This window comes from Natator depressus, chromosome 13 (genome assembly GCF_965152275.1).
Source record: "Natator depressus isolate rNatDep1 chromosome 13, rNatDep2.hap1, whole genome shotgun sequence".
NCBI classification, from domain to species: Eukaryota; Metazoa; Chordata; order Testudines; family Cheloniidae; genus Natator; species Natator depressus.
Window position 1 is genome coordinate 32,264,578 of NC_134246.1, and position 26,706 is coordinate 32,291,283.

Consider the following 26,706-nt stretch of genomic DNA (forward strand, 5'->3'; position numbering starts at 1 on the left):
GGGTAGCTGGGGGGAAGGGTGCGGGGGGCAGGAGGCGGGGCGGGGGCTCAGAGACTGAAGACCGCAGGCCCAACGCTGCAGCCCAGCAGGGTGTTGGCGGCTTCCAGGCATTCGCTCAGCCGGGGCCCTGCAATGAGAAGAGGGTCAGGGGGAGACATCAGTCTGGGGGACAAAGAGCAGACAGCTCACAGCCCGGGGGGAATGGGACGGGGAGCAGGGGGCTGGGAGCCTGTCTATCCTGGGAATGGAGGCTTCTGGGGGGCTGGCTGGGGAGCCAGAGGCTGTTAGGATGCCGGGGGGCAGGGGACCCTGGGACCAATGGGGTGCAGGATCTCAGGGCTGTGGTTGGCAGCACTGTGGGGTCCCATGGAGTAGCGTTGGTGCTGTGGGCTTGGGGCCTGGACGATCTTGTGTGGGGCGCTGGGCTGTGGGACATGGGGGTCTCGGGGTAGGCTGGGCTGTGGGACAGAGGGTCTCAGTGGGGGCTGGGCTGTGGGACAGGGGCTCTCTGGTCGAGGCCCTGGGCCCTGCTCCCGAACGCCCACTCCCCTCTCACCTGCTTGGCCCCGCACCCAGCCCACAGCCTTGGCCTCCAGCAGCTCCCACTCGTCGCGCTGCCCCGCAGCCTGGCCGTGCAGCCAGACCACAGCCAGCACCGTGGCCCAGACACCGGGGGGCACGTCCTGGGGGGGGGGGGGGGGAAGAGATACAGCCTGAGACAGCGCCCAGTCTGGGGACCCCCCTGTCCCTCCGAGCTCTGCCCCCATCCTCCCGCTCCCTAATGCTGCCCCATCCCCCCACTCTAGGGACCCCTCCCCCCCAACTGCCCCATCCCCCCGGGGACCCCCCTGCACTTCCCCAGTGCTCCCCCCATCCCCTGCCCTGGGGACCCCCCAATCCAGCACACCCGCCCCTTCCCCAGGCTCAGAGGATTCCCAGCCCCCCGGCTCTAGCACCGTGGACCCCCTACTCAGATGCCCAGTGGCATTCCCTGGCTTAGGGAGACAGCCTCAGAAAGGACCCAGCCTCGGCCTCCCCATGTCCCCCCCGCAGCCCTCGGCTCCTCGATCCAATGCGCCGATCCCCTGTAAGGGGGTTTCTAACTCCCCTCTGTGGGCCTGTCTTCCCCACTGGGCTCCAGGTTCAAGGGTCATTGGATCCAGTCGCTCTTAGACCCCACCCTCAGTCTGGGTCACACACAGTCTCATCTAGGAGCAGAGAACAGGCCCAACTCATGGCACCTGCCCCTCCATCTCTCCCCTCTCCTCCGCCCCCCACACTCACCTGACTGGGCACCTTCCCCCTGGCATCGGTCTCGCTCACCCCCAGCGCAGCGGCCAGCTGGGGGTCCAGGTCCCATGATCCGTCGGCATTCTGCAGAGACACCAGCCTCAGCAGGGGAGACTCCTCTGGTGCCCACTCTAGGGAGAGACGTGGGGAGATGGCTCTTGCACAGGGTTATGGATACAGAACAGCAATGTGGCCTGTCCAGGCTGAGGGACAGCCAACAAGCTTAACTGTGACCCTCTGTGCATCCTTAACTCTGCTCCTCCATGGACATCCTTAACTCTGCCCAATCCTTTATCTGCTCCTCGGCACCCTTAACTTTGCCCTTCCTGTCATGGGATGACAATTAATTTGCAGTTGGAGTTAGGAACCAAACTTCCTTGGGCCCCATGAATGTCTCTGCCCCAGTCACTAATCTCACAACCCCAGGGTGTTTCTCAAACACAGTCTGACCCCGGGACCATCCCACACTATAGCCTGCAATACATACCTATGTTCGGGGAGACACAGAAGCGTCTAAGGGTGTAGGGGAGACGGGATGTTACAGAGTCTATACGATCTTATAGCCATACCTGGGCCAGGGTTATGGGACACAGTTAAGGTTACCTGGGCTACTGCAACTTTGTATTTCCAGACTCTTCCAATTCCGGTTTTAAGGGTAGCCTTAACTTTAAAATTCTGCCTTTTGTGGGCTTCTTCGTTTAGAAACCAGACCGTGCCAACCACGATCTGTGCCCCTGAACTCACCTGTACGAACATCCAAGCCTGGGCCCAGCGTCACAAGGTATTTTTGTCTGGGAATTTAGCTGCGTGTCCATTTCAGAGAAAACTGCTCAGCAACATTTCTGTGCCTAAAAAGCAACTGATTACCCCCTCCGCTGCCCAGTTGCCCCCCCCCCCAGCTCATTGATACAAACTCACACCCCAAATTCCAGTTTCACAGAGTTTTTTGCCTGGAAGTTTCCTTATTTTTTTTTTTTTCATTTTGTTGCAAGATAATTTGCGTCACGACACTTAAAAAACCCAGCTGCGGACTCCCCCTCCCCCAGCGTCACACCGGTGTTTTGCCCAGGAAGTTCCTTCGGATCGGATGTCGCTGTTAAACACTTGCCCAGCTCCGGGACCATCAGGGCACGTCTGTCTCGGACCCAAGGAAGTGTCATCCTGGCGTTTGCAGCTCGCCTCGAGTCCTGACTCCCAACCCCTGCCCCCCTCACCTTTCTGGGAGGCAGTCTCCGGCAGGGTGTCGTGTATGCAGGACTTCCTGCCCTCGCATTGGGGGCTCCCCCGGCTGAGCTTTGGGATGGGGAGGGAGTCAGGAGGCACGGTGCTGGGGGAGGAGGCAGCCAGTACTGGCCCTGGGGAGCTCTGGGGGAGAGTCCCCCGGAGGGGATGCGGGGGGGGGGGCAGCAGCTCTCACCTGGCACATCTGAGCTGTCCTCAAAGTTGCAGACCATGGCGCAGTCCATGGACACATCGGAAGGCCCTTGGGCCCAGGCCATGGGCCCAGGGGCAGAATAACACATCTTCTGCAGGGGGATTGCAGCCCCAAAGCCTGGGGGGGAGACGGACGGACAGAGTGGGACAGACAGACATGCAGACAGAGACAAGCTAAGAGAAGGAAGGGAAATCCCCCCACCCACGGCACCCAGAGCGAACGCAGCACTGGGACCCCTCCCCCATGCCCCCCAGCTGGGACCCCCTACACCGAGCCCCATCCTCCTCTCCCCCCAGCTCCCTCAGAGTCAGGATCCCCCCTAGCCCCTTCCGCACAGGCTGGGACCCCCTGAATCCAGCCCCTCCCCTGCAGCTTCCCCCCAGCTGGGACCCCTCATCCAGCCCCAGAGGACGCGGGGGTGGGTGCTGCACCCCATGAATGAGGGCAGGATGCTGGGGGGGGGCGGCGAGAGGCCCCCGTTAGCCAATCCGGCTCATGACAGCAATGTGCCCGCCCCTCTGGTCCCTGCCTCTGTGTCTCTGTCTGGGTCCGACTGTCTGATTCTCGGTCTCTGCCCCAGTCTGTTTGGGTCTCTGGTTCTGGGTCCATCTGTCTGTCTGTCTGTCCGTCCCACAGGCCCCACTCTCCCGGCTGGGATGGGTCAGGCCTCGCGGGCTGTCCCCGTCCCACCCAGCCAGCGCCTGCCGCTCCCCCCTGCCCTGGGAACGGGGGCACTGGGGTCGCCCTGGGGGGCAGCACAGCCCCACGGGAGCTGGGGCAGGGACAAGAGCAAAGGGACATTAGCCCATAACTGTGATGTCCCCTCCCCAAGCTTCAGGGTCCCTCCTCTCACACTGGGATCCCCCTGTTCTGGGATCCTTCCCATAATTCCCTCCCCCTTCCCTCGCCCTGGTGCCAGGTTCCCCCAACAGTGCCAGGTTGGTTCCTCCTCCCACCTGAGCCCACCCCCCCACATGCTGATCCCTCCCCAGTGCCGGAATCCCCGACCCGTCCGGGGTTACCTGCCAGCGGGATGTCCCGTCTCACCAGCGGCCCCTGCACCGGCTGCCCCCGCTCCGTGTCCACCCCCACGTAGGCCGTGAGGGAGCAGATGACCCCTGAGGCCAGGCTGGTCGCCAGCGCCCGGTGCTGGTCCCCCTCCGAGCCGGTGTCCATGGCCCCCTCCAGCTCCAGCAGCAGCCATTTGGCTGCCAGCCGGTGAATGGGCAGCCTGTGCCGGGGACAGAGAGTCGCGGGGTGAGCCCTGGACACCTGGGTTCCTGCCACCGTGGGGAGCGGAGTAGGGGCTAGTGGGATAGTGTATTGTGGGGGGGAGCCAGGACTCCTGGGTTCGATCTCTGGCTATAGGAGGGGTGTGGGGTCTAGTGGTCACAGCAGGGAGGCTGGGAGCCAGGATTTCTGCTTCCTTCTGTGACCTGAGACAGGTCCCATCCCATCTCTATTCTGTTAGTGGTGGGGATGTGGGGGGCAGGACCCAGTGGCTTGGTGAGGATGTGGACCATGGGTGTGTTGCTGTCACCTGTCTCCATCTTGTGGCTGCAGAGGGAACTGCAGCATCTCCTTGTAGGTCTGGTCCTGGACGCGGTACTGCAGGGTGACGCCCCCCACGGCAGTGTCTGGGGGCTGCGGGCAGAGAAAAGGGGTCAGCGGTGGAGTGCGAGGGGGGAGAAGATGCCTGGGGACCCTCCCAGACCCAGGTTACAGAACAAAGGGGGAAAATACGCTTGATTCACAGCAGTTGGGGGTTGCCTAGTCAGCCAACAGCCATCATTAGGATCAGGAGTTAGCGACCCCCTTTGAGATCAGTGGGGCTGGGGTAGCACAGAAACCTCCAGCCCAGTGGTCACTGGTAGGGGACACAGTTATCGATCCCCACGGAGGTCGTGTCTACGCTACATACCTATGTCACTCAGAGGTGTGAAAAATCCACACCCCTGAGCTCCAGCGCCCTGAGCGACGTAGTTACACTGACCGTAGCCCCCCGTGTAGACAGCGCCGTGTTGGTGGGAGAGCTTCTCCCGTTGGCTTAGAGCATCTTCACCAGACATGCTACAGTGCCGCAGCTCCGCCAGTGTAAATTTGTAGTGTAGACCTGCCCTGAGATCAATGCAGCCACGCTAGTGCAGAGACCTGCAGCCCAACGGCCATTGTTAGAGGTCAGAGTTAACAATCCCCACTGAGATTGATGGGGCTGGGATAGCACAGAGACGCGCGCCAGCCCAACTGCCATAATTAGGGATCAGAGTTAACAACCCTCACTGAAATCAGTGCGGCTGGGGTGGCACAGAGACCCCCAGAAAAATGGCCATCATTCGGGTTCAGAGCCAACAATCCCCACTGAGATCAATGAGGTTGGGGTAGCAAAGAGACCTGAAGCCCAATGGCCATAATTAGGGACCAGAGTTAACAATCTCCACTGAGATCGATGGGGCTGGAGTAGCACAGAGACCCCCCAGCCCAATGGCCATCATTGAGAACGTAAGAGCAGCCATACGGGGTCAGACCAAAGGTCCATCTAGCTCAGTATCCTCCTTCCAACCGTTTAAACCTGCTGCCTATTAATTTCATTTGGTGACCCCCTAGTTCGTGTGTTATGAGAAGGAGTAACACTTCCTTATTTACTTTCTCCACACCAGTCATGATTTTATAGACCTCTGTCATATCCCCCCCTTAGTCATCTCTTTTCCAAGCTGAAAGGTCCCAGTCTTATTAATCTCTCCTCATACAGAAGCCGCTCCATACCCTTAATCATTTTTGTTGCCCTTTTCTGAAACTTTTCCAATTCCAATATATCTTGTTTGACTTGGGGCGACTAGCTCTGCATGCAGTATTCAAGATGTGGGCGTATCAGGGATTTATACAGAGGCAATGTGATATTTTCTGTCTTATTATCTAGCCCTTTCTTAATGATACCCAACACTGTGTTTGCTTTTTTGCTGCCGCTGCACATTGAATGGATGTTTTCAGAGAATTATCCACAATGTCTCCACGAAAAGGAGGACTTGTGGCACCTTAGAGACTAACCAATTTATTTGAGCATAAGCTTTCGTGAGCTACAGCTCACTTCATCGGATGCATCCGATGAAGTGAGCTGTAGCTCACGAAAGCTTATGCTCTAATAAATGTGTTAGTCTCTAAGGTGCCACAAGTCCTCCTTTTCTTTTTGCGAATACACACTAACACGGCTGTTACTCTGAAAAATGTCTCCAAGATCTCTTTCTCGAGTGGTAACAGCTAATTTAGACCCCACCATTTTAGATGTAGAGTTGGGATGATGTTTTCCAACGTGCTTTACTTTGCATTTATCAACATGGAATTTCATCTGCCATTTTTTTGCTCAGTCAGGTTTGTATCATTTTTCGTGGTGCCCAGAACGGGTCCAAGCAGAGCTGTCCAGTCCATAGGATGGACCGGGGCAACTTCCCCGTGGGTCCCCGTGCTTCAGGGGGACGTGGGGTCCAGGGTGGCCTGGGGGATTAGCAGGGGGCCTGGCGCTGGCAGCAGCAAGCGACCCGGCCCCGGCCCACTCTCCAGCGCTCTGTCCAGCCGGCTCCCGGCGTCGCTCGGGGGAGGCAGGGCAGGGGCGCGTGCTTTGGGAAAGGGGTGGAGTGGGGGTGGGGCTGGGTCACTTGCTGCTGCTGCAGCCAGGAACCCTGCTGACCCCACAGGCTGCCCTGGACCTCGCGTCCCCCTGAAGCGTGGGCCCCACAAAGCGCGGGGCCCGGGGTGGTTGCCCCGGTCCGTCCTATGGATTAAATATAAGCCCAAACATTGGTGGAGCCGTGCCCACGTTCCTGAATATGGGTGGACCACGGGCACCACAGGCCCATATAACTCGCTGCCTATGTTGTGAGATCCTTTTGAAGCTCTTCGCAGTCTGCCTAGGACTTGACTGTCTTGAGTACTTTTGTATCATCTGCAAATTTTGTCACCTCACTGTTTACCCCTTTTCCCAGATCATTCATGAATATGTCAAATAGGACTGGTCCCAGCACACACCCCTATTTACCTCTCTCCATTCTGAAAACTCACCATTTATTCCTACCCTTTGTTTCCTGTCTTTTAACAAGTTACTGATCCATGAGAGGACCTTCCCTCTTATGCCGTGACAGCTTACTTTGCTTAAGAGTCTTTGGTGAGGGACCTTGTCAAAGGCTTTCTGAAAGTCCAAGTGCACTATATTCACTGGATCCCCTTTGTCCACATGCTCGTTGACCCCCTCAAAGAATTGGAGTAGATTGGTGAGGCATGATTTCCCGTCACAAAAACCATGTTGACTCTTCCCCAACAAATTCTGTTCATCTATGTGTCTGACAATTTTGTTCTTTACTCTAATTTCAACCAGTTTGCCCGATGCTGAAGTCAGCCTTATTGGCCTGTAATTGCCGGGATCACCTCTGGAGCCCTTTTTAAAAATTGGTGGCACATTAGCTCTTCTCCAGTCATGTTTAGTTTATCAGTCTGTTCCAAAACCTCCTCTAATGACACCTCAAGCTGGGACAGTTCCTCAGATTTGTCATCTAAAAAGAATGGCTCAGGTTTGGGAATTTCCCTCACATCCTCCACCGTGAAGACCGATGCAAAAAATTCATTTAGTTTTTCCGCAATGGCCTTATCATCCTTGAGTGCTCCTTTAGCACTTCGGTCATCCGGTTGCCCCACTGGCTGTTTAGCAGGCTTCCTGCTTTTGATGTTCTTAAAAATTTTTTTTGCTGTTACTTTTGGAGCCTTTGGCTAGCTGCTCTTCACATTCTTTTCTGCCTTTCTTAATGATATTTTTACACTTCACTTGCAGAACTTTATGCTCCTTTCTGTTCTCCTCACTAGGATTTAACTTCCACTTTTTAAAGGATGCCTCTTTACCTCTCACTCCTTTTAGAGTTACCACCCAGAAGAGGGTGGGAGGTTCCTGGCTCAGTCACTGATCCTGAGCCCTGGGGGCGTCCCGGTGGGGGGGGGGCTCGCTCTCTCACCTGGGGCTGTCCGCGGAGCCGGGCGTAGATGAGGCACCGCTGCCCAGGGAAGATCACCTCAGGGCCCCGACCCAGCAGCTCCGCCTCCATCCCAGGGGGCAGATCCCAGCTCAGCGAGATCCGGGTCACGGCCGGCTGCAGGGCCTGCTTCAGAGACTGCAGCGCCTGGGGGAGAGACCAGCACACCCAGGGTGGGGCCACGACACCAGGGTCCTATCCCCGGCCTGGAGGTGGGCGTGGGGACTGGTGGGTTTGAGCAGGGTGGCTGGGAGCCCAGACTCCTGGGTTCTCACCTTGGGTTGCATGCGGTCCTGGCCCGTGATGAACACGGCGCTGCCCCCTGCTGCCCGGGCGATGCCTTTGACCAGAGCCGTGGAGGCCCCTTCCCCAATGCCAAAGGAGAAGCACCTGCAGGGGGGCAGTGTCCGGGGGGGAGAGGTGTGTGTCAGAGACAGGAGGGGGAGGCGCAGAGCTGGGGGGGGCCGATTCAGTGCTGAGGGGCAGTTGGGAGAGAGGCCAGTAGGGCTGGGGGCAGGGTGAAATGAACAGATGGGCAGATGCTGGTGTTGGGGGTTTTTCGGCTGGTAGGGCTGGGGGGCAGGATTGGGGAGACGATGGGTCAAAGGTTCTCCATGCTGGCAGGGCCGGAGGGAGAGAGTCTGAGGTTGCTGGGGGGTCTCCAGGTCAGCAGGCAGCTTTGAGGAGATAATGGAGGGCAGGGTTGGGGGGTGCTGGAGGTTCCCAGGCTTGGGGGAGAGAGTTTGGGGCTGCTGAGGGTGTCCATGCCGGCAGGGCTGGGGGGCAGGGTTGGGGGGTGAGGGGTAAGGGTTAGGTTAGGGTTTGGGGCATCTGTCCTGGCTTCCGACAGTCTGACCTGAGGTTGGCACTCTTAGCTGGGAGCCACTCCGCACACTGTGACAAGGTTGGGGGGAATCTAGGGGGCAGGGTGGGGAGGTGCTGGGAGGCAAGGCTGGGGAGCACGGTGGGAGGGATGCTGGAGGGCAGGTGCCCCCATTACCTGTGCGTCCCCCGGTGATGCTGCACCTCGGTGATAACCTCCTGGGTGTTCACCACTTCCCCGTCCGTGAACACGAACAGCTGGAGGGGGAGAGATGCTGTCAGAGCCGGGGACCCAAAATCCCCCTGGAGACACCCCCTCCCCCTGGGAACAGTGGCAGCCCCCAGAGAGCCTGCCCCACTGACCCCCCTCCCAGAGACCCCCAGCCCCATGAGACCCCCCGCGGTACTCCTCCCCCCCTCCCAGAGGCCTCCCCGGGGGGGGCTGACAGATGGGGACCACTGACTGTGACCCCCAACTGTCACCTCTTCCCTGGCCCCTGGAGACACTAACCCGCCCGACTGCTGTGGGCACGTTTCTGGAAGCTCCCTCCTGCCCCCCACCATGTGCCCTCTCTGCCCCCCCGCTGCAGGGCACCCCCCAGAGCTGGGCACAGCACCCAGTGCTGCCCCCCAGCTCTATACAGAGGTACCCCTCCGGCTCCTGCCTGCCATGCCCTGCTCCCATCCCCAAGTGCACCAGCCCCCTGTTGGCCCCAGTCCTACTCTGAGCCCCCCAAGTCCTGATCAGCTGGCTCCTGGCTCCCAGCCCCTCTCCAAGCGCCCCCTATCAGCTCCCACCAGCCTCAGTCCCTCTCCGAGGCCCCGGGATGCCCTGCGGCTGCCCCGATACCTGGCGTGGGTGCCCGTCCCGGCAGGGGCTGCGGTAAATGGCTCGTAGCGGTGCCAAGATCTCGGTGCCCCCCAGGTCAGCCTGGAGCTGCTGGACGCGCTGCAGGGACTCGGCCATGGTCTGCTGGGTGTATCCCACACTCTGCCTGGGGGGATGCCGAGGGGTCAGGGGCCAGGACAGGTGGAGCCAGGGACACCCTGACCCCAGCCAGCCCTGCCCCCAACCCACAGACACCCAAACCCCAGCCTGCCCTGCCCCCTAACCCAGCTAGCAACCCCCCAGCCCCCCTCCGACTCACGGGTAGAAGGACTCGAACTGAGACCCAAAGCCGTAGATGTTGAAATAACAGCCCAGGGGCAAACTCTTCAACAGCAGGACCAGGGTCTCCTGGGAATGGACAGATGGACGGAGTCACTCCTTGGGTCCAGCCAGCTGGGCTCCCCCCTGCCCCCGGTTCTGTCCCTCCCCGCATGCCCAGCCAGCCTGAGCTGTTCTCCTCCACAGGCCCATCTAACGCGGCCTCCCACATGGCCGTACCTTGGCGCTGTCGATGCGCTGTGGGGAGTAGTCTCGGCCGTCCATGGGGCACTCCATGCTGCCGGAGCGGTCCAGCAGGAAGATGAACTCCCCGGCTGGGCTCTGGCCCGGCACCGCCTCGGGCAGGCTGGGCAGCAGGGTCACCATCAAGGCCGGGTCGCCCATCAGGGAGCCTGCGGGGAGATGGGGCCAGCCCCAAATGGGGTGGGCATGGGGTGGAGTCCTGTGAGCCTGCGAGAGCCCCCAGTCCCTCCTGACTGCCCCAGAGCCCCACCCATGTCCCTCCCACACACTGCCCTCCCTCTAGATCCCCCACTGCCCCCAGCCCCTCCAGTAACCCCCAACTGTAACTCCTCAGGCAGGCTCCACCCCCACTCCTCTGTCCCTCCCCCCACTTCACCCTCCCCACAGATCCTCCACCATGCCCAGCGCCTCCCGACTGCCCCAGAGCCCCACCCCGTCCCTCCCCCCAGACCTCCTTCCCATAGATCCCACACTGCCCCCAATTCCCAGCCCCCCAGCACTTGCCCTTCCATCACCCGTTCTCCCCTGTATCCCCAAACCTGCAGTGCACCCTAGTGTTTACCTGCTTTCAGGAACTCCGCCCTCCCACTCCCAGCTCCACTGAGACCCCCCTGCTCTGGCCCCCCAACACCTCATCTCCAGCTCCTTCAACACCCACCCATAATCATAAGAAGGACCAGACTGGGTCAAACCAAAGCTCCATCCAGCCCAGTATCCTGTCTGACAACTGTGGCCAAAGCCAGGTGCACCAGAGGGAATGAACAGAACAGGGAGTCACCAAGTGATCCATCCCTTATCGCCCATTCCCAGCTTCTGGCAAACAGAGGCTGTGGATACCATCCCTGCCCATCCTGGCTAACAGCCATTAATGGACCTATCCTCCATGAATTTATCTAGTTCTTTTTTGAACCCTGTTATAGTCTTGGCCTTCACAACATCCTCTGGCAAGGAGTTCCACAGACTGACTGTGCCATTGTGTGAAGAAATACTTCCTTTCGTTTGTTTTCAAACTGCTGCCTATTAGTTTAATTTGGTGACCTTTGGTTCTTGTGTTATGAGGAGTAACTAACACGTCCTTATTTACTTTCTCCACACCCATCATGATTTTATAGACCTCAATCACATCCCCCCTTAGTCATCTCTTCTCCAAGCTGAAAAGTCCCAGTTTTATTAATCTCTCCGCATACAGAAGCTGTTTCGTACCCCATATCATTTTTGTTGCCCTTTTCTATACATTTTCCAATTCCAAGGTATCTTTTTTGAGTTTGAGCGACCACATCTGCACACAGTATTCAATACGGGGGTGTACCCTGGATTTATCTAGAGCAGCGTTTCTCAAACTGGGGTCCGCAAGGGAACTCCATGGCGGCCGCGGGCCCCGCTGATCAACTCTTCCCCCTTCCTCCCTCAACTCCTCCACCCGGAAGCGGCTGCCAGCTCCCTGTGGCCCCGAGGCGGCCAGTGAGGCTCCACTCACTGCCCCCACCCAAGTGCCGGCTCTGCAGCTCCCATTGGCCAGGAAGGGGCAGGGCAGGGCGTCCCCAAAAAATTTTAAATCAAAATGGGGGTCCTTGGATTGCTGAAGTTTGAGAACGGCTGATCTAGAGGCGATACGATATTTTCTGTCTTATTCTCTAGCCCTTTCCTAATGATTCCTACCAGTCTGTTCACTTTTTTGACAGCCGCTGCACATCGAGTGGATGTTTTACTCCTGGGGGGAATTCTGCACCACTGCGCATGCACAGAATTTATGTCCAGCACAGATTTCTTTGCTTCCCCTCAAAAAAAAAAAAAAAAGGATTTTCTGACAGGGAAGCAAAGGGAAGCCACGAGAGTGGTCCTGTGACCCTCCCCAGCTGCAGGTTTCAGGTTCCCAGGGCAGCCAGCAGAGCGGTATATCACTGTGGGGCAGGACTGGGGAAGACCCGGCTGATGGCTCCGACCCTGTGCTGGGTTCAGCTGCTAGTCCCGGCTGGGCTGGGGAGGGCGGGACTTCCTCTTCCCCTGCACGGCATCTGGGGACGGGTCAGACCCACCCCTTGACTTGCAGATTTCTCCCCTGACTGCAGGAAGCTCTGCAAAGTCCCCCCCACCCCCACCGGCCCCACTTCCTGCACCCATCGCTCCTCATCTGCAGGGGGAGAGATCCCTGTACAGGGAACTGCTCCTCCACCCGCCCAACCCCCCTGCATCCAGACTCATACCCAGACCCTCCCGCCAAGCCTCACCCCCCTGCACTCGGATCCCCACCCCACTGAGACCCACTCCCCCAGCATCTGGACCCCCCCGGACCCCCCTCCTCCAGACCCCCCTGCAGAGCTCTATCTCCCCCCCCCACCAGACCCCACCCTGCTGAGCCCCAACCACCTTCACCTGGATCCGCCTGCAGAGTCCCATTACCGCTGCACCCAGAACCCTTCAACAAGCTCCTGTGCATCCAGATCCCCCACCCACAGATCCCCCACTGAGCCGCCCGCACCCAGACTGCCCCACACAGAACCTTCTCAACCCACACCTGGATCCCCCCGTGACAAAGTGGGACTGTTCTTAATGTTTCCTCTGAATAGTGTGGGGGTGCCTCAGTTTCCCCTATGCAGTTCTTAAGTATCTAGGTGGTCGAGTAAGGGTGTATGATCATTGCAGAGCCCTAGAAGGCAGGTGTGTGCAGGGGTCTGGACACAGAGAATGGCCGACACCCTGTTTCCTGGCAACTGATGGCCTGGGCCCTTCCCCCCTGCAAGGTGAGAGCTAAAGGTTGGAGAACAAAGGAATCAGGTGACCTCCTGGCCCGGGAAAGGGACAAAGCCCAGAGGAGGGGGGCTGGAGGGAGTTTCAGTTTGGGGCTGGCTGGAGACATGGAGTGAAGGGCAGACATGGTTGTCTGGCTCACTGACCCCCCAAAATGGACCCGGCTGAGGGGTCTGGTTCTCTGCACCTACAAGCTCTGTTTTAGACCATGTTCCTGTCGTCTAATAAATCTCTGTTTTACCTGCCAGCTGAGAGTCATGTCTGACTGCGAAGTTGGGGGGCAGGACCCTCTGGCTTCCCCAGGAGCCCCGCCTGGGCGGACTCGCTGTGGGAAGCGCACGGAGGGGCAGAGGATGCTGGATGCTCTGAGGTCAGACCCAGGAAGGTGGGAGCTGTGTGAGCTGTGTGTCCTGCAGACGGGCTGCTCACAGAAAGGAGACTTCCCCAAAGTCCTGACTGGCTTCATGGGGAGCAGTTCCAGAGCATCGCCCGGGGACTCCGTGACACCCCCACACTTGGATACTTCCTTGCTGAGCCTGCTTTCCTACACCTGGGGCGCCTGGCACGGACGGGCAGGGCCCTGGGATGTTTCTGGGCCAGGCCCTGTCCTTGCGTTGTGTCAGGGTTGGGTGCAGCCTCACTGCTGAGTCCGTGTCCCGGAGGGAGCTGCACAGTGAATGTTTATGCAAAGTTTATGCTCCGTTCTATTTCCCTCAATAGGATTTAACTTCCACTTTTTAAAGGATGCCTCTAACTCAGGGGGGGACAAACTTTTTGACCCGAGGGCCACATCGGGGTGGGGAAATTGCATGCAGGGCCATGAATGTAGGGCTGGGGCAGGGGGTTGGGGTGTGGGAGGGAGTGCGGGGTGTGGGAGGGGGTGCAGTGTGCAGGAAGGGGCTCAGGGCAAGGGAATGGGGTAGACGAGGGGTGCAGGGTGTACGAGGGGGCTCAGGGCAGGGGGTTGAGGTGCAGAAGGGGTGCAAGGTGCAGCAGGGGGCTCAGAGCAAGGGGCTGAGGTGCAGGAAGGGTGCAAGGTGCAGCAGGCGGCTCAGGGCAGGGGGTTGGGGTGCAGGAGGGGTGCAGCAGGGGGCTCAAGCAGGGGGTTGGGGTACGGCAGGGACTCAGGGCGGGGAGTTGGGGTGCAGGAGGGGTGCGTCAGGGTGTTGAGGTGCAGGAGGGGTGTGGGGTGAAGCAGGGGGCTCAGGGCAGGGAGTTGGGGGGCGGGGTGCAGGACGGGTTCGGGGTGTGCGCTCTGGCCCAGCGCTGCTTACCTAGAGAGGCTCCGGGGTGGCAGTGGTGTGCACCAGGGCCAGGGCAGGCTCCCTGCCTGCCTGCCCTGGCCCCGCACCACTCCGAGAAGCATCTGGCACCACGATCCTGCGGCCCCTAGGGGAGTGGGGGCAGAGAGCTCCGCGCACTGCTCTTGCCTGTGGGTACCTCCCCCGAAGCTCCCATTGGCCGTGGTTCCTCGTTCCCGGCCAATGGGAGCTTCCGGGAAGGTATCCACAGGTAAGAGCAGCTCATGGAGCCCTCTGCCCTCTCCCCGGGGCCACAGAGACTTGGTGCCGGATGCTTCCCGGAGCGGTGACGGGCCAGCAGTGCCACGGGGGTGGCAATCCCGCAGGCCAGATCCAAAGCCCTGAGGGTCAGATCCGGCCCGCAGGCCGTGGTTTGCCCACCCCGCCCTACTTCTTTTACTTTGTTGTTTAGCCATGGTGGCACTTCTTTGGTTCTCTCTGTTTTTTAATCTGGGGTATACATATAAGTTGAGCCTCTATTATGGTGTCTTTAAAAAGTTTCCATGCAGCTTGCAGGGGTATCACTTTCTGCACTGTACCTTTTAATTTCTGTTTAACTAACCTCCTCATTTTTGTGTAGTCCCCCTTTCTGAAATTAAATGCTACCGTGGTGGGCTGCTGTGGTGTTTTCCCCGCATGTTAAATGTTAAATTGAATTATATTATGGTCACTGTTACCGAATGGCCCAGCTATATTCACCTCTTGGACCAGATCCGGTGCTCCACTAAGGACTAATCAAGAATTGCCTCTCCTCTTGTGGGTTCCAGGACTAGTCATTTAAGATGTCAAGAAACTATCTCCGCATCCCGTCCTGAGGTGACATGTACCCCGTCAATATGGGGATGGTTGAAATCCCACATTATTATTGAGTTTTTTATTTTAATAGCCCCTCCAGTCTCCCTGAACATTATCACAGTCACTATCACCATCCTGGTCAGGTGGTCGGTAATATATCCAGACTGCTATATTCTTATTATTCGAGCATGGAATTACTGTCCATAGTGATTCTCTGGTACAGTTTGGTTCATTTAAGATTTGTACTTCATTTGATTCTCTGCTTTCTTTCACATAGAGTGCCACCCCCCTGCCAGCACGACCTGCTCTGTCCTTCTGATATATTTTGTACCCTGGTATTACTGAGTCCCATTGATTATCCTCATTCCACCAAGTCTCTGTGATGCCTATTATATCAATACCCTCATTTAATACAAGGCAGCCAAGTTCACCCATCTTATTATTTAGACTTCTAGCATTGGTATATAAGCACTTTAAGAACTTGCCACTTTTTAGCTGTCTGCCATTACGTGATGTAATCGAATGGGACTTTCCTTTATTTGACTGTTTCTCATCAGATCCTACCCATATTTTATCATCTTCCATCCTCTCCTCCGTACGAGGACATAGAGAGCCTCCATCAATAGATCCTCCCTCTGTCTGAACCACGTGCTCGTCTGCACCTGTCGGCTTCCCCCCAGCCCTTACTTTAAAAACTGCTCTAGACCTTTTTAACCCTGCCCCCAGATTCCCCCTGCACCTCTCTGAGCACGCAGCCCCATCAGCCCCAGGACCCCCCCATTCCCCTATCATCCCCCTCACTGCCCCGGGACCCACGATCCCAAATCACCGCCCAGAACACTCCTCCCCCACATCCCCACCCCATGGATCCCCCCATTCCCACCCCACCGGCCAGGGGCATCAGGGTGCAGGACCCCCCACCTGGCTCTGCTCCGGGCAACCCGATCTCCAGCACTGCGCTGGGTTTGTGCGGCTCCGCGTAATACACCAGCAGCTCCACGTCTCGGTCCCATGGGGGGGCCTCGGCCAGTGACACCTGGTGGGGCGACAGACACAGTCATCTCGCCATGGCTCCTGAGGGGCAGGGTCCCGCTGGGTCTTGTGTCAGGCTCAGTGCCCCCCATGCAGCCAGAGGGGAGGGAGCAACTCTGGGTTAGGTGGGAGGGAGAGAGGGAAAAATATTGCAAAGGCAACATGGGGACTTGGCTCTTCTTGCGGAAAACACTGCAAAAATTCTGACTTTGTTGGGCTAAATCTTTCCAATTTGGGGGTGATATTTTTCCGCTCTCCCCCTATTTTCTTTCATTGAAAATCAAGGAGAATGAAACTCCCAGAAAGCAAAGGGAACCAGGGCCCCTCGAATGTCCAGGATTTCACCCCCATGGACTGGTCTCAGCCCCTTGAGATTTTCCCCAGAGAACGCGGGCAATTCCCCAGATCCACTGGTGTCGCTTGACCCTCTCCCCCGCAACCCCATGCCTTCTGGGACCCACCCCTTGCCCCATCCCAGAGCTCCCACCTCTGTAGATGCCCACTCAGGACCCACACCCAGACAGTCCCCTGGCACCACCCCTCAGCCCAGAGCTCCCATCACCTCCCTGCTCAGAGCTGCCCCCCAATACTGACCTCCCAGTGGGGATGGCCGAGACTCAGGTGTCCGGGTGAACCCTTACCTGGGCGGTGGTTCGGTTCCCAGATGTGTAGCTCAGGGGGGAGAGGGAGCAGTTGGAGAGCACACGGTCGATGCCGTGGGGCGACTGCAGCGTGGCACTCAGGCTCAGGGTGTAGGGCAGCTCCCCCTGGGGGACTCGTGGGACGCCCTGGGTGACATCCTCCCCATCCCACCCTGCAGAGAGAGACACGGGGTGAGCATGGGGCCCAGGCAGAGAAAGATGCATCCTGGAAGAGAATGCCTGGCTGTGAAGATGGTGTCGCCAGGAAGGCTTTGGCTTTCTTAACCACGAGATGCTGTTCCAGGAAGGACTGCTAAGCAGAGATGGGGTCTACCTAGCGAGGAAGGGGAAGAGCATATCTGGATACAGACTGGCTAACCTAGTGAAGAGGGTTTTAAACTAGGTTTGAAGGGGGAAGGTGACCAAATCCCACAGGTAAGTCAAGAAGATGGAGACCTGGGAGAAGGTTTAGAATTTGGGGGGAGCATGGACTGTTATAGGAGGGATAAAGGAGAGACAAGACAGAACGGGGGGTGGGGTGGGGAATCAAACAGTATCTTAGATGTCTGTATACTAATGCAAGAAGTATGGGGAATAAGCAGGAAGTTGCAGTGGGGGAGGTTTAGGTTGGATATTAGGAAAAACTTTTTCACTAGGAGGGTGGTGAAGCCCTGGAACGGGTTACCTAGGGAGGTGGTGGAATCTCCTTCCTTGGAGGTTTTTAAGGTCAGGCTTGACAAAGCCCTGGCTGGGGTGATTTAGTTGGGGTTGGTCCTGCTTTGAGCAGGGGGTTGGACTAGATGACCTCTTGAGGTCCCTTCCAGCCCTGATAGTCTATGACTCTATGAACTCGAAATGCTAGCAAATAAACACAACTATGACACAGCTGGCATCACGGAGACTTGGTGGGATAATACGCACGACTGGAACATTGGTCTAGAAGGGTACAGCCGGCTGAGGAAGGACAAGCAGGGAAAAAGGGAGGAGGTGTTGCCTTGTATATTAAAAATGGATCCACTTGGACTGAGGTTGAGCTGGAAATAGGAGACAGACATGTTGAAAGTCTCGGGGTAAGGATAAAAGGGGTAAAGAACAAGGGTGATGTCAGGGCAGGGGTCTACTACAGACCACCCAGCCAGGAAGAAGAGGTGGCTGAGGCTTTTTTTAATCAACTAACAAAATCATCCAAAGCCCCGGACCTGGCGGTGATGGGGGACTTTAGCTCCTCAGACATCTGGTGGGAAAATAACACAGCAGGGCACAGATTATCCAACAATGTTATCTTATCCTAACAATTATCTTGGAATGTCTTGGAGACAATATTTTAATTCAGAAGGTGGAGAAAGCTACCAAGGGGGGAGGCTGTTCTAGATTTGATTTTGACAAATAGGGAGGAACTGGTTGAGAATCTGAAAGTGGAAGGCAGCTGGGGTGAAAGTGATCATGAAATGACAGAGTTCATGGTTCTAAGGAATGGTAGGAGGGAGAACAGCAAAATAAAGACAGTGGATTTCAAGAAGGCAGACTTCAGCAAACTCAGGGAGTTGGCAGGGAAGAGCCCATGCGAAGCAAGTCTAAGGGGAAAAACAACTGGAGACAGTTGGCAGTTTTTCAGAGACATTATTAAGGGCAGAAGAGGAAACTATTCCACTGCGTAGGAAAGACAGGAAGTACGGCAAGAGACCACCCTGCCTTAACCAGGAGATCTTCAATGATCTAAAAATCAAGAGTCCTATAAAAAGTGGAAATTAGGTATAATTACAAAGGATGAATATAAACAAATAACACAAGTATGTAGGGACAAAATTAGAAAGGCCAAGACGCAAAACGAGATCAAACTAGCTAGAGAGATAAAGGGTAACAAGAAAACATTCTACAAATACTACAAAGAAGCAAGAGCAAGAGCGAGGACAAGGTAGGCTCATACTCAACGAGGCGGGGATAATAACAGAAAATGTGGAAATGGCAGAGGTGCTTAATGACTTCTTTGTTTGGTTTTCACCAAGAAGATTGGTCGTGATTGGACATCTAACGTAGTGAATGCCAGGGAAATGACTGCCTAGGATAGGAGTACTGCGGAAGGGGATCTGGGAGTCATAGTGGACAACAAGCTAAGTATAGTCAACAGTGTAACACTGTGACAAAAAAAGCAAACCTCAGTCTGGGCTGTATTAGCAGGAGTGTTGTAAGCAAGACACGAGAAGTAATTCTTCTGCTCTACTCTGCATTGATTAGGCCTCAGCTGGAGTATCGTGTCCAGTTCTGGGTGCCACATTTCAGGAAGGATGTGGACAAACTGGAGAAAGTCCAGAGAAGAGCAACAAAAATGATAAAAGGACTAGCAAACATGGCCTATGAGGGAAGATTGAAAAAATTGCGTTTGTTTAGTCTGGAGAAGAGAAGACTGAGGGGGACATGATCACAGTTTTCAAGTATGTAAAAGGTTGTTACAAGGAGGAAGAAGAAAATTGTAAGAAGCAATGGGCTTAAATTGCAGCAAGGGAGGTTTAGGCTGGACATTAGGAAAAACTTCCTAACTGTCAGGGTGGTTAAGCACCGGAATAAATTGCCTAGGGAGGTTGTGGAATCTCCATCACTGGAGATTTCTAAGAGCAGGTTAGACAAACACCTGTCAGGGATGGTCTAGATAATTAATCCTGCCATGAGTGCAGGGAACTGGACTAGATGACCTCTCGAGGTCCCTTCCAGTTCTCTGATTCTATGGGGGGTGTGGGCTACTGGGGGGGATAGGGGGATGCTGGGATATCAGGGGAAGGCCGGGGGGGGGGGGGATGTCACATACCCTGGGGTGGGGATTGCAGGGCTGGGGGGGCACTTACCATGGGGCACACAGTAGTGGTCTATGAGGGTCCATGTGGGTCTTTCCCTGTGGGGTACATAGCAGGGGCTAGGAGGTCTCAGGGGGTTACAGGCTGTGGGGTCACTCACTGTAGGGTGCGCAGTGGGGGTGTTGGGGACTACAGGTCCCACCAGGCAGGCTAAAGTGGCAGGGGCATCTGTGAGTCTCACCATCAGGCGTGTAGCGGGGACACAGCACGGCCGGCAGCACGTAGCGGGCGGCCCCATCAGGCTCCAGCGGCAGCTCGCAGACGTAGCGCAGGGTCAGCGCCGCCTCCTCCCCGGGGGGCAGGTTCCCCAGGGAGCAGCTGAAAATGTCGCCCGTGGCCCCCTCCTGCTGCAGCAGAAATGAGCTCTGCCCCCCGGCCAGCGCGTCCCCGTACAGCTCCTGCGCCTGTCGGAGAGACAGGGTCATCCCGAGATCCCCCGGCCCCTGAGATTCCTCTGCCCTACCCCCGGGCTAGCATGTCCTGATACAGGTTACTTCTGGGGGAATTCTGCACCACTGCGTATGCCCAGAATTCACGTCTGGTGCAGAATTTCCCCCCCTGCGGATAATACATTCTGCCCAAGAAATACTGCAGTTCCACCTTTCATCCTCCAGGGCTGCTGTGACACCAAAACGGCCAGGAGCTGGCTGTGTTCATCACAGCACGCTGCCCGTGGAGCCAGGTTAGGACAGAGTGGGGCACATGGGGCTGCAGGGTGGGTCACGGAGAGGGGTTCAGAAGGGCTGGTGGGGGGCGAGAGACTAGGCAGTGGGCTCAGGAGCTCGTGGGGTGACACCACTGAGCCAGGGACTGAATGGGAGTGGGGCTGCAGGGCCACATGGGAACAGGGAAGGGGGATGCAGGGACACACAGGGATGGGGGAGGAGGCTGCAGAGACCGATGCGGGGTGTGGAGACGGGCAGATGTGGCTGACTGAATGGGAGAGGCTTGGTGTGAGCCAGGGTCTGCCTGGGGGAGGCTCCCCAACTCCCTAAAAATCTGCCATTCCCCACAAAAAACCTGTTCTATACTTCTCCCATCCACACCCAACAACCCTCCCGATTCATTCCACGCTCCTTGCCTCTTCCTCAGCTCCTCCGTTACCCCTGACTCCCACAAGCCTTTGTGCTGCTTCTGAGGCGTGCAGGAAATACAGTTCTATATTGCGGATAGGGATAGCTCAGTGGTTTGAGCATTGGCCTGCTAAACCCATGGTTGTGAGTTCAAGCCTTGAGGGGGCCATTTAGGGATCTGGGGCAAAAATTGGGGATTGGCCCTGCTTTGAGCAGGGGCTTGGACTAGATGACCTCCTGAGATCCCTTCCAACCCTGATATTGTGGAAAAAAGTTACAGAATCTTTTTTGCGGTCTGTGTTGTTACAGACGTACTTGCTGGCTGTATTTTGAAATAAATTACCAAAATAATGGAAACTGGCATGATTACATTGTGTTATTTTGACCAAAAAATATGCAGAATTTTAAAATATTGTGCACATCATTTTAAATTTTTTGGTGCCTAATTCCCCCAGGAGTAACAGCTCCTGCGCCTCCTGAAGAGACAGGGTAAGCCTGAGATCTCCTTCTCCCATGAGATCCCTCTGCCAGCATGTCCCCATACAGCTCCGGCGCCTGCTGGGAGAGATGGGGTCACGCCGAGAGCCCCTGCCTCCCGACATCCCTCTGCCCTGCCCCCCGGCCAGTGCGTACCCATACAGCTCATGCGCCTGCCGGGAGAGACGGGGTCACCCTGAGATCCCCCCAGCCCTGACCCCCGGTACCGTCTCTCCCCCCGGGATCTCTGCCCCCCGATACCTGTTTCTTCTCGCGGAGTTGGGCCTCAATGCAGGTGCCCCCCAGGCGGGCTTGGAAGGCGTAGACGGCCGCCTCGGCGTCCACGGGGAACACAAACACGGCCTCCACGGGCCCTGGCTCATCGTTCCTGTAGAGCAGCTCACAGCCCACGTCAGCCACGAAGCCTCGGATCAGCACCGTCACCGAGCCGCTGCGCAGGGGCACTGGGGGGAGGGGTACGTCAGCCAGGGGATCCCCACATGGGCGCCAGGGGAGGGGGACGTTAGCCAGGGGCCCCTCTGACCACCCCTATGAGCTCCAGGGGAGTGGGACTTCAGCTATGGGCCCCTCTGACCCCCATGGGCGACAGGGAATGGGGCTGTCAGCTATGGGCCTCTCGGACCCCCCGATGGGTGTCAGAGGAGGGGGACGTCAGCCATGGGAACCTCTGACACCCCCATGGGCACCAAGGGAGGGGGACGTCAGCCATGGGACGCCCCGCCCTGACTCACCCGGCTTGTTGGAACTGTTCAGGAGGCCGCAGCTTGTCATCTTGGTACGGGGTTGGGGATCTGTGCTGGGAAAGGGTGTGCGGTGAGATACAAGGTTTCCATGAAAACTGACGAGCACAGGGTGTCCCCCCAGCAATGACTCCAAGACCCCAGCCCTGCTCCCCTGCTCAGCCGGGTCCTGTGGCAGGGACTCCCGCAGGCTCTCAGGCCAAGCTCAGAGATCAGAGTGACAGCTCCTCTCGGGCCCCCGGTCCCATACATGGCGCCAGCCCCCAGCAAGTAGGGACAGGCAGGGACCGGGCCACAGCTGGGAGCTGGATGGAGAAATGTGTGCGGGGGGGGGGGGGGGGGAGGATGGGGATGGATGGACAGACTGATGGGAGGGGCGTGGGGATGGATGTTTGGATGGAGGGAATGGCTGGGAGAGGGGTGGAGAAATGTAGGGGAGCCTCACAGGGCCCTGCGCGTCTGCTGCGGGGGATGGGATGTCCCGCTTGCCAAGAGTGAGATGGATACACCCCGTCTTCAGGGCTCTCAGGGGAGCCAGACAAACAAAATCGGAGAGTGCAGGGGGGTGAGGACGGACAGATGGACGGAAAGGTGGTTGGACAGCGCGGCGGGGGCTGAGGATGGACAGACGCATGGAATAGGGGGTTGGACAGTGTGGCGGGGTGCGAGGATGGACAGACAGACGGAAGGGGGGTTGGACAGTGCAGGGGGGTGAGGCTGGACAGACAGATGGAACAGGGGTTTGACAGTGCGGTGGAGGGTGAGGATGGACAGACGGACGGAAGGGGGGCTGGATAGTGCGGCGGGGGGTGAGGATGGACAGACGGACGAAAGGGGGGCTGGACAATGCGGTGGGGGGGTCTGGGGTGAAGATGGACAGACGGATGGAAGGGCGTTGGACAGTGCGGCGGGGGGTGAGGACGGACAGACGGACGGAAGGGGGTTTGGACAGTGCGGTGGGGGGTGAGGACAGACAGAAGGGGGGTTGGACAGTGCGGCAGGGGGCGAGGATGGACAGATGGACAGAGGAGGTCCGGACAATGTGGGGTGGGGTGAGGATGGACAGATGGATGGAAGGGGGGTTGGACAATGCGGTGTGGGGTGAGGATGGACAGATGGATGGAAGGGGGGTTGGACAATGCGGTGGGGGATCTGGGGTGAAGATGGACAGACGGATGGAAGGGCGTTGGACAGTGCGGCGGGGGGTGAGGACGGACAGACGGACGGAAGGAGGGCTGGACAGTGCGGCGGGGGGTGAGGATGGACAGATGGACGGAGGGGGGATGGATAGTGCGGTGGGGGGTGAGGATGGACAGACGGACGGAGGGAGGCTGGATAGTGCGGCGGGGGGTGAGGATGGACAGATGGTCGGAGGGGGGCTGGATAGCGTGGCGGGGGGTGAGGATGGACAGACGGACGGAAGAAAGGTTGGACAGTGCAGCGGGGTGGGGTGAGGATGGAGAGACGGACGGAAGGGGGGCTGGACAGTGCGGCGGGGGGTGAGGATGGACAGATGGATGGAGGGGGGATGGATAGTGCGGCGGGGGGTGAGGATGGACAGACGGTCGGAGGGGGGCTGGATAGTGCGGCGGGGGTGAGGATGGACAGACGGACGGAAGGGGGCTTAGACAATACGGCGTGGGGTGAGAATGGACAGACGGATGGAATAGCGGGTTGGACAGTGCGGCGGGGGGGTGAGAATGGACAGACGGACGGAGGAGGGTGGACAGTGCGGTGGGGGGTGTGGGGTGAGGACGGACAGGCGGACAGAGGGGGGCGGACAGTGCGGCGGGGGGTGAGGACGGACAGGCGGACGGAGGGGGGCGGACAGTGCGGCGGGGGGTGTGGGGTGAGGACGGACAGGCGGACAGAGGGGGGCGGACAGTGCGGCGGGGGGTGTGGGGTGAGGACGGACAGGCGGACGGAGGGGGGCGGACACTGCGGCGGGGTGTGTGGGGGGGCCGGGGTGGGCTTTGACCCGCAAGGTGCAGCGTTTCCTGCTCTGGCTCCGGTCCGAACTCCCCCTCCCCCGTCGCGGGCCCCGCTGCCAGAGCCGCGCTGCCCCCTGCCGGGCAGAGCCGGACCTGCCAGTCCCGGGTCATAGACCCCGCTCCGCTGAGGGGAGTCCCCGCGGCTGCTGGGGCCGGCCAGTGGGGAGGGGCTGGGCTGGGCTGGGCAGGGCCGTGACTCCAGCCCCCCCAGCCCCCCGGCCGTGTTACAGGGGGCGGCGCACACACCCTTGTGTGCCCAGCTCGCGGGTGGGAGCAGGACCCCTGGGTCCTGGCCCCGGCCCCGCGGCGAGGGGGCTCTGGGGGTCCTGGGGCCCCGTTACCTTCACTCGCCCGCCCCGTGTCGCAGCGGCTGGGAAAGCGAAACCCACAATCACTGTTCCCGGTAGCCCCGCCCAGCCCAGCCAGGGAGCGTCTGCAAACTCCCCGCCCCAGCTACTCCACCCCAGGGGCCGTCGGATGGTCCCGCTCTCGTGGGGAACTTTCCTGGCGTCTGCACTGCCCCGGGGGACTCGGCTCGTGAAAGGACCCCAGTCCTCGCTCCAGCTCCCTTTGCCCGGAGGCCTGCGTGCCCTCGAGGGGCTCCCCTTCCTCCCTCTGGCTCGGCTAAGTCCCCAAAACCCCAACAAGGCTGGGGCTCGTGTCCTTGTCACTCAGGACAGGGGCGAGGGTGTCTCCCCTCTGGGGTGCTCTCTCTGCACCGGACGCCTCCCTGCCCCGCTGGCCATTCCGTACAGTTCAAAGCCGATACACTGGAGTAAACAGCAACTGAGAACCAAAACCAGGGGGAAATGGGAAAGTTTCTAGGACAGTGGTTCTCAGACCTTTTTTTCCCGCAGACCACTTGAAAATTGCTGAGGGTCTTGGTGGACCACTTAATCATAGACGATGCTGGTTGGAAGAGACCTCAGGAGGACATCTAGTCCAACCCCCTGCGCCAGGCAGGACCAACCCCAACTAAATTGTCTTTCCTAATGTTGTTTGGACTGTTAGCTAACTATTCTTGGAGGATGGATCTCGACAGTTCTCAGTGGTGACAGATGGCAGAACAAGGAGTAATGGTCTCAAGTTGCAGTGGGGGAGGTTTAGGTTGGATATTAGGAAAAACTTTTTCACTAGCAGGGTGGTGAAGCACTGGAATGGGTTACCTAGGGAGGTGGTGGAATCTCCTTCCTTAGAGGTTTTTAAGGTCAGGCTTGACAAAGTCCTGGCTGGGGTGATTTAGTTGGGGTTGGTCCTGCTTTGAGCAGGGGGTTGGACTAGATGACTTCCTGAGGTCCCTTCCAACCCTGATATTCTATGATTCTATGAATCTATGAAAAGCTCAATATAAAAAAACCCTTAACAATAATTATCTATCTCTCCTGCATGCGTATTATCTGCAGACACAGCACAGCTGTAAGATGCGAAACAAATCTATGAGTCAACTAGAAATTGCCATGCTCTCATTGCAAATATTAATACAATATGTTCTGATCCTGGAAAGGAGAGGAAAAGGCATTCACTCAAGCTTATGCAATTTCTCTGAGATGTCCACTCTATATCAGATTAACACTTCATACACCTAGAACAGTAAAAATAGGTAATAAAGCAATACAAACAGCAAAACAAAACCACAAACAAACAAGTGACAACACTGAAAATACGAAGGGAAAGAAAATATCCAGTGGTTGGTTCTGGGTATTTTAAAGGGGTGTTTAGGACCCACGCTGTGCAAGTGCAACAGAGCCCTACAGAGACAGGCAAAGTTCTCCTGCTTTCACATTGCGTGTGTCACCAGCTCGAAAACTCACAGTGGACTCATGGAGTTTCTAGAAGCCCTGGAGCACATGAACACATGGCTTGGAGTTTGCAGACAGATCCCTGCTTCAAAGAGCTTGCAAATAAGGTCTTTATCCTACAAAACACCTAGCAGCATCCCCACCAAACCTAGTGCTGCTTGCTATCCCTCTCCCTCCACAGTAGCTACCATGCTGGGGCTGGGAAGGAGGGGGGTGTTTCTCCCCAGCCACGGCAGCCTCAGAGCTGGGGCTGAGAAGGAGGGGGGTCTCTCCCCCACCACGGCAGCCTCAGAGCTGGGGCTGGGGAGGAGGTGGGTCTCTCCCCCACCACAGCAGCCACAGAGCTGGGGCTGGGAAGGAGGGGGGTCTCTCCCCCATCATGGCAGCCACAGAGCTGGGGCTGGGGAGGAGGGTGGTCTCTCCCCCATCACGGCAGTCACAGAGCTGGGGCTGGGAAGGAGGGGGTCTCTCCCCCACCACGGCAGCCACAGAGCTGGGGCTGGGAAGGAGTGGGGTCTCTCCCCGGCGGCTGCAGCCCTGGAGCTGGGGAAAGTTGTCTCTTTCTCTGGCCACTGCAGCCCTGCATATCCCAAATTTCCCCCACCCTCTCGTCTCACCCCGCTGCCCCCCTGCCTACCTCCTATCTCCCCAAGGCCACCACCTCACCTTACATGTGCATCTTCTCGAGGGTCCAGACACCTAATTAGTGGAGCCTGCGCTGCTCCACTAATTAGGGGGGTGGCCCTTCATTTTTTCGTGCGCAGCTGCCCAGGTGCGCACCTTAGAGGGAACTATCTGTGGACCACCTGAATGGAGCTCATGGACCACTGGTGCTCCGTGGACCACAGTTTGAGAACGTCTGTTCTAAGGGACAAGGACCCGCCCTGTGGGGCCACCACAACCAGCTGACTCACAGCCTGCTCCTCCCACATCCCAGGCGCCCTCAGGCTCTGGGTGGCAGGACCCTTCTCCCCAGCGTTGGCCCCCCCCCATTGGGATTGGGTTCCCCCCTCCAAGTCCAACCTACAAGGCCTCTGGGCTGGGGGTATCTCCCTCTGCTGGGCCGTCTGCCCAGGGTCCCCCCTCGCTCTCCGACAGGCACAGGTGCAGGGGGAGTCACACCTTGAGGTCTACACGGCCTGGCTCATGCAGGGCTCAGTCAGTGCACAGAACAACTCTTTTCCACGTGCACCAATGGTCTGACCAAAGGACCCCAGCCCAGTAATTTACACCGGTGTTTATGTCTTTGCGGAGACCTTCCATGCCACC

At 57.9% G+C, this 26,706-nt stretch overlaps 2 protein-coding genes across 3 annotated transcripts; both read right to left on the reverse strand.

Moving 5' to 3' along the window:
- Positions 1–4,851, reverse strand: LOC141997896 (von Willebrand factor A domain-containing protein 5A-like). The gene is made up of 7 exons (XM_074970468.1): positions 4,719–4,851; positions 4,266–4,369; positions 3,748–3,956; positions 2,708–2,842; positions 1,285–1,421; positions 557–683; positions 1–127 (listed from the first exon to the last, which is right to left on the reverse strand). Exons 2-7 carry the CDS (start codon positions 4,301–4,303, stop codon positions 48–50), a joined length of 726 nt encoding a protein of 241 aa, XP_074826569.1. The 5' UTR covers positions 4,304–4,369; positions 4,719–4,851; the 3' UTR covers positions 1–47.
- VWA5A (von Willebrand factor A domain containing 5A) lies at positions 4,725–24,067 on the reverse strand. Of its 2 annotated transcripts, XM_074970466.1 has the most exons (13): positions 23,980–24,067; positions 21,639–21,698; positions 21,148–21,350; positions 19,518–19,740; positions 16,488–16,660; positions 15,736–15,850; positions 9,947–10,119; positions 9,708–9,796; positions 9,410–9,554; positions 8,738–8,817; positions 8,013–8,127; positions 7,720–7,884; positions 4,725–4,876 (listed from the first exon to the last, which is right to left on the reverse strand). In XM_074970466.1, exons 2-13 carry the CDS (start codon positions 21,676–21,678, stop codon positions 4,850–4,852), a joined length of 1,548 nt encoding a protein of 515 aa, XP_074826567.1. In that variant the 5' UTR covers positions 21,679–21,698; positions 23,980–24,067; the 3' UTR covers positions 4,725–4,849. The 2 variants fall into 2 exon arrangements, with proteins under 2 accessions (XP_074826567.1, XP_074826568.1); XM_074970467.1 differs by lacking the exons at positions 4,725–4,876; positions 7,720–7,884; positions 8,013–8,127 and having other exon boundaries at positions 8,734–8,817.
- Between the last annotated feature and the right edge of the window lie 2,639 nt (positions 24,068–26,706).

Excerpts from the sequence above, each read along its gene's own strand:
- LOC141997896 (XM_074970468.1), bottom strand. The coding sequence starts at position 4,303 with ATGCTGCAGTTCCCTCTGCAGCCACAAGATGGAGACAG. Across the intron at positions 2,843-3,747 it reads ACGGGACATCCCGCTGGCAG|GCTTTGGGGCTGCAATCCCC; the intron begins GTAACCCCGGAC and ends TCTCCCCCCCAG. Across the intron at positions 684-1,284 it reads GGGGGAAGGTGCCCAGTCAG|GACGTGCCCCCCGGTGTCTG; the intron begins GTGAGTGTGGGG and ends CCCCCCCCCCAG.
- VWA5A (XM_074970466.1), bottom strand. The coding sequence starts at position 21,678 with ATGACAAGCTGCGGCCTCCTGAACAGTTCCAACAAGCCGG. Across the intron at positions 8,128-8,737 it reads CATCACCGGGGGACGCACAG|GTGCTTCTCCTTTGGCATTG; the intron begins GTAATGGGGGCA and ends GCCCCCCTGCAG. Across the intron at positions 7,885-8,012 it reads AGGACCGCATGCAACCCAAG|GCGCTGCAGTCTCTGAAGCA; the intron begins GTGAGAACCCAG and ends TCTCTCCCCCAG.